Source organism: Struthio camelus, chromosome 10 (genome assembly GCF_040807025.1).
Source record: "Struthio camelus isolate bStrCam1 chromosome 10, bStrCam1.hap1, whole genome shotgun sequence".
NCBI lineage: Eukaryota > Metazoa > Chordata > Aves > Struthioniformes > Struthionidae > Struthio > Struthio camelus.
The window spans coordinates 26,498,627-26,504,869 of record NC_090951.1 but is presented as its reverse complement, the minus strand read 5'-3'; the positions used below and the strand labels follow the sequence as shown (position 1 = coordinate 26,504,869).

General features: G+C 61.8%; 1 protein-coding gene across 4 annotated transcripts; it reads right to left on the bottom strand.

The window, feature by feature from the left end:
* TPPP3 (tubulin polymerization promoting protein family member 3) lies at positions 1 to 4,856 on the bottom strand. 4 transcript variants are annotated; one of them, XM_068955882.1, is made up of 5 exons: positions 4,738 to 4,856; positions 4,016 to 4,133; positions 3,169 to 3,363; positions 1,337 to 1,490; positions 1 to 1,036 (listed from the first exon to the last, which is right to left on the bottom strand). In XM_068955882.1, exons 2-5 carry the CDS (start codon positions 4,024 to 4,026, stop codon positions 848 to 850), a joined length of 549 nt encoding a protein of 182 aa, XP_068811983.1. In that variant the 5' UTR covers positions 4,027 to 4,133; positions 4,738 to 4,856; the 3' UTR covers positions 1 to 847. The 4 variants fall into 4 exon arrangements, with proteins under 4 accessions (XP_068811983.1, XP_068811984.1, XP_068811985.1 ...); XM_068955883.1 differs by having other exon boundaries at positions 3,169 to 3,360; positions 4,738 to 4,811; XM_068955884.1 differs by lacking the exon at positions 4,016 to 4,133 and having other exon boundaries at positions 3,169 to 3,360; positions 4,738 to 4,845.
* Between the last annotated feature and the right edge of the window lie 1,387 nt (positions 4,857 to 6,243).

Genomic DNA, 6,243 nt, shown 5'->3' with positions numbered 1-6,243 from the left:
TCAGAACTAGCAAGGCTTTATTGCAGAGCCAGGTTACAGTATGGGTCTGCAGAATCCTTTGGCACGGGCTTCTCAAAGGCAGTAGAAAGCCACGCACGTGCAGGCCCGAGGGCTCGGGAAGTCTGGCAACAGCCGAGAAGCATCAAGCACAGCGCAGGCCAGGTCTCCTGGGGTGCATGCAGGGCCCCTGTATGCTTACCAGAGGAGTGCTGTCCCAGGGAAGCCCTTTAGCACCAGTGCTAATCACACCTGCCGGGACAGAGCCTCCTCCAGCACTGGGCAGAGGTGGCTTACCGTAAGCAGGAGAGAGCAGCAAATCCAGGCAGCCCAGTGGTGAGGGGACAGCGTGAGCAGGCATCAGTGGAGAAGAGAAGGCCATAGTGTAAATACAGAAGGGAATGCAGGTCCCCTGGAGGTCTGTAGATAAGAAAGGCTGTGATTGCCAGTGGGACTGGCAGGGAGAGTACCCTGAGGGACAAGGCTGAGGTAGGGAAGGCTTCAGTGCCAGCAGGGCACAGGAAGCCCTGAGGAGAAGGGTTGTTAGTATGGCAGGAGCTGCCCTGTGGGAGGGTGGGAGGGGAAAGGGCCTGTTAGTACCAGCAGGAGGGACATGGCTCACAATACAGCACGGATAAACATAGTTGTCAGGGCAGAGCGCGCAACCCGGTGACTTTCTAATCACATCAGCGCTAGGCGACCGACCAACATCCCGGCAGCCTGGGGCTGGGTCCAGCGCTGTCTCCCAGGGGCCCACATCACAAGGGCATGTCCCAAGGCTGACATGACTGAAGCCTCGAAGGCCTGGTGCGCAGGGACCGGGGCGGGTGGGCGCCATGGGCAGCTGTCCCTACTTCTTCACTTTGGCGTCATAGGTGCCCGCGTTCTTGTAGGCACTGACATAGCCGCTGGTGTCCACGATGTTCTCCCGCCCGCTCTTCCCCTTGCCCTTGCCACTCTCATCGAAGCGTTCCTTGTGGGAGCCCGTGTACTTGGAGGTGTCTGTCAGTCTCTCCACTGCCCCCACAGTCTTGGCTTTCTGCAGCAGGGAGATGAGCAAAGGGAGTCAAACACATTGGCTTTCCCAGGCCCCCATTCCCTCCTCCCTTGCCCCATGCAAGCCCCTAACACCCACTGGGGATGCTACCATTCCCCTGGTGCCCACTGGACCTGTGTAATCCCCTTCTCCAGTACTCTCCTGTGCAGCTGTCCCAGACCCCCCAGTTCTGCCTAGGGCCATGGGTCTCCTCAAAGGAGCGTTTGCACACCAGACAGAGCTCCATCCTCCCCTCGCAACCAACACTTCTGCTCCCAGTGGCCAAGAGACTCTGGCACTCACAGTGACGCCCACATTTACTGGCTCCTTCCCTGCCACCAGCTGGCAGATGGCTTCATATGCCTCCTCTTTGCTTTTGTCCTTAAATCTCTTTGGGGCCAGCTCCTCCAGGGCCTTCTTGAACTCCTCGTAATTGATGACACGGGCTGTTTTCCCCCTGCAAGGACAAGAACCAGGCTCTGAGCTCCCATAAGCTCCTCCTCAGGCTGCATCTCCAAAGGGGGCTGCTGTTTCAGCTGCAGCAGGAAGAGCTGTATCAGTGAGCCTCCAAGGAGGCCCTGGCTTTCTCTTCCAGCAGCATAGCATTTTGAGGCCGCTCACCCACCCCTGAAATGCAACCATGTCCAGGGCAATCTTGGCAGAATGAGTCAGGCTGGGGACAACAGATGCTGAGCTTCAGGAGCGATTCAGCCATATGTTGTCAAAGTCCCTGGTGCCAAAACCTTACCCCTGTGAGGAAGCGCCTTGGGACCTGTGTGCTGGTGCAGGGGGATAGCAGAGGGGTAAGGGCAGGGCAGGACAGGACATCCATTACCATTGCTCCAGCCCTGCATGGGATCTCAAAGCACCCCCTTTTCCCTGGCAGCTTCAATCCTTCTCTGGTCAACCTCAGAAATATATGCACAGAGTTCCCCCCTCACAGCTCTTCCTCTCTTGGACAGCACTGTGACCCACCCTCTTAAACACTGCATCAGCTGAAAACGTTCTGGTGTTCAGACCCTCTTGGTTCTGCCAGGGAACAACAGGACCACCTGGATAGACGGTGCAGAAGTAATAATGGGTGGAGAACCTGCTCCCTCTGCAGGGATTCCTCTCCAGGACCCCCACTCCTGTGCCCACAGGCCTGCCTCAGGTCACTGATCTGAGAGGCACAGCTCCTCCAACTGCCATGCCCCTCTCCCTGACTCCAGTGTCCCATGTGGAGATTACCTTCCCAGCGCAGCTGGCCCCAGCCTTGGGGATGCAAGTGGTCCCTAGTACAGCATCAGGTGTCAGCATGTCCATGGGACCCAGAAAGCAGCCCCAGGCACCTTTCTTCCTCTGGGGCCATACAGGCAGCTGGAAAGTGAGGGAGCAGAACTCCCCACCAAGCAGAGGTATAGGATGGCTAGGATCAAGGATGGGCTGTGCTACCCTCTGTGCCCCATCCCTAGGGACCAGAGGGGCTGCAAGGGCACTGACTAGAAACCTGACTAGGATGAGCTCTACCTCAGGCAGTTCCTGCAGGGATCAGCTCAGAAAAGGCAAGAGCTGGTGGGCATCAGGCCCAGCTAGATCAGGAAACCTGCTACGCTGGAGTAAGCTACCTCTGGCTGCATAGGGCAGCAGGAATGAGATGTCCAATGCACTGCCTAGCGTACTCAAGGCTGCAGCAAGAACTGTGGTGGCACAGTGGGCCAAGCTTACACAGCCCATCACATGGGAGATCCCTGAGCTCCCTCCTCCACCCCCTGCAGTATATTCTTGTTAGATGGAAACCCTGAGGCCTGGTAAAGCCAGCTGGGCCCACCCTGATGCCTGAGAGTTGAAGCAGGGATACAGCCACAGCACAAAAACCCGAGTCTCCTGCTCCCCAAGACTTGAATTCATTTATTATCAGGTCTTTCAAAAGCAGCCACTCAAGTACCCTGAAGGCAAAGCATTACAGGGAAGCACCCTGCAGTCCTCCAGTTCCCCATGCTGAATATGATACAGGAATGAACAGCCCAGGCACAAGACTGGGGGTATCTGCCCTCCCCAGAGACCACGGTAGCCCAGCACTGTTACCCTGCCCAGTCCTGGGATGGTCTCCTGCCACACAGCAGCTGGAGGCCCTGAAAAACAAAGTCACTTACTTCACCTTGGAGAAGACAATGTCCACATCAGTGCTGGTGACGCTTTTGCCATCAGTCACTTTGCAGTCTTTGCACAGCTTGGCCCAGTTCTTCCCATTCATTTCTTGCCCCGTAGCCTTGGTGTCACCATAGATTGCGAACTTCCGGAAGCTCTCTTCCAGAGACGCCATCTCAGCGCTTCCGGCCATGGTGCTACTGGAAACGGGGTAGAGAGGAGTCCAGTTACAGCCCAAGCTCCGGCAACAAGGTAGGGCAGATGACCCTTGGCTCTGACACCTGGCTGAGCCATGTGCTGGTGTCTGTGCTCTTAGGTCTGAGTGGGCAGGAGGAGGGATGTCGAGGACAGAGGGACTGCAGCAGGAGCACAGGGTGTTGGCAGAGCCGTGCGCACAAGGGATGAGGGCTGGCCGCAGCATCTGACAGGCCCCGGGGCCATCAGCTGAGCTGGCTCTCAGGGGATGGAGGCTTCAGATTAATGGCTGTCAGCAGCAAGGCTGTCAGCTCCATGGGCTGGAGAGGACTCAGAGCGCATCAACCAAGCCCTGTGGGAGCACTCTCCAGGAATGACGCAGTGCAGCCGCTTCCCTCCTGCCCTCAGACCATGCGAAGCTGCATTGCTGCCTGCCTGCCTCCCTGCAGTTCCACCTCTTCCATGCCAGACAGACTCTGCTAGCAGCCATCTCCTCCCTCCACTGAGCCAACAGCACCTCAGCTCTGTAATCCACCCCTCTGTGGCCAGTGCCCTCTCCAGCACAGGGATGACGGGACATGCCAGGCCTCTGCATCCCCACATGGAGCTGTGCCCACTCCCGGTTTCCCATCTCTCATCTTCTAAAGCCACACCAACCTCATCACCATAACTCGGCATCTCCACACTCTCCACCCGGCATCCTGCGTGGACTGAGCACAGCCAGCACATCAGCAAGGACCCGGCAGCAAAACGCCCTGGACCGAGGCCTGGAGCCCTGAGGTGCAGAATGGGTCCCAGAGCCAGGGAGCGCTTGTGCCCCTCGGGCCGCTCCCCGCCAGGCCCCTCCCCCCCTGCAGGGCGGGCAGCCAGGGATGTGCCCAGCCCGGAGCCCTAGTTGCAGCCTGAGGCTGAACACGGACGGACCAGCGTGATGCGGGCACGGCTGCTGCGCCGCCAGCGTTTGTTTGTGCCGCCGGGCGCCGGTCGCTACGGCCGGGTTGCGGGGCGCGGCCGGCGCCCGAGGGCAGCGAGCGCGCCGCGCCCCGCACGAAGGGGGCCCCGCCGCAGCGCCGCTGCACGGCACCCGGGGGCCGGTGCCCGCCCTGAGGTGCTCGCTGCCCTCCTGCTCCGCTTCTGCCGGCGCTCGGCGAGCGCGACGGGCCCGCGGCAGCGGTGCCGGCACAGCCCGCCGTGCCGCCGGCCGCGGCCGGGCCGCTGACGGGCGCTGCGGCGGCCGCCGCGGGATGGGGCCCGCCGGCAGCGCGCCCCTCCGTGCCCCCGCCGGGCGGGCTCTGCCTCCGCCCGCTCCCGCCGTGCCCCGCGGAGGGGGCTCGCTCCCGCCCGCCCGCCCGGCCCCTCGCGGCCGCGGCCGCACTCACCTCCGGCCGCCGCGCACTGAAGCGCGGGGAGCTGCGGCCGCCGCCTGTTTATGGCGCCGCCATGGCGACGCGCCGTGACTCGGCGGCGAGGGAGGCCCGCGCCCGCCCCGCCCCGCCCGGCCCGGCCCCGCCGGGGGTCCCGGCCGCCCCCCCGCGCCTGGGCCCGCCGCCTTCCCGGGCCGGGCCGCGGCGTCGCCCCTCAGCGGCCTGGCGCAGCCATCCTGGGCCACCCTGCGGGAGGCTCCGCTGTCACCCCGCAGGACCCCGCTGTCACCCCACTGTGAGGCCGTTCTGCCGCCCCACTGCAGGGTGGCCCCACTGCAAGGCCCCTCTGCCACTCTCCGAGACCCCTCCATCACCCCAGCGTGAGATCCCTCCGTCACCCTGCTGTGAGGCCCTTCCATCACCCCACTGCAAGGTCCTCCTGTCACCCCCACAGGGCCCTTCCGTCACCCGGCTGCAAGGCCCCTCGATTGCCTCACGAGGCCCCACTGTCACCCCACGAGGCCCCTCCATCAGCCTGCCGCAAGGCCTCTGTCACCCCATCAGCGCTGGCTGCTCCGGAGGCAGCCAGCTCTCACGCTGTGCCCCTGCAGCCCTGTCCCCTGCCCCACACAGCCAGCGTCTCCTTCCTTGTAGAGGGCTGGGGCCCCTCTCTGCCGGTGAAGCAATGAGCTGAAGGCTTTCCTGGCTGCAGAGCCAAATACTAACTGGGGGCAGCAGGTGCCCACTGGCAGGGCTAATAGAGAGAGTGTCGCGCTCCCAGCACATGGGACAACCCTGGAGCACCCAGGCCCATGGTTCAGGGGCCAAGCGCCTGGAGAGCACTCCCTATCATGGCCCCCTGGCCCCATGTCTCCAGAGGGCTGCTGGGCCCTGGAGCCAGGGAGCTGCGTACTGCTTTTCACAGCAGCCAGCCCAGGGAAGGAGCAGCAAGTCAGTCCACAGCTCTGGTGCCTGGGTGCCATGTGCCACTGGCTCCCCTCACCCAAAGCCCTGCCGGAGAGCGTGGAGCGCATAGGCCTCCAGGCTGGTACTGTTGGCTGAAGCAATGACCAAAATGTTGTGGTTGCTATGGTGTCCCAGTGCAATGCACACCACTTACTCATAGCTGTTTACCCACAGCCTGCTTTGATGTTGGCTGCTCTCGGAGTCACTCCTTGGTGTTCCTCCTGCTCAGAGCCACTCCCGCGGGCACGGCGCTTCATGTGCTGGGAAAAGCCACCTTACCTTGGAGTCCTGCCTGGCCAGAGCCCTGCCTACCTGCACTTCCCTGTCCCACTGTTTTGCCCTACCGGTGCACAGCCAGCTCTTGCTTCAACAGAAGTTTTTCTCACTGAGGAGTTCAGTGGTCAGCTGGCTGCTTCCAAGCAAGGTCCTTCCAGTAGATCAGCAGCTCTGATCTACTGGAAGCAGAGATGCAGGGAGCCTTTGGCATCCTACAGTCTGTTTTCTGTGGTTCCTGAGATGAGCCTTGTGGAGAAAAGCTAGAGTGAAAGGACAGGA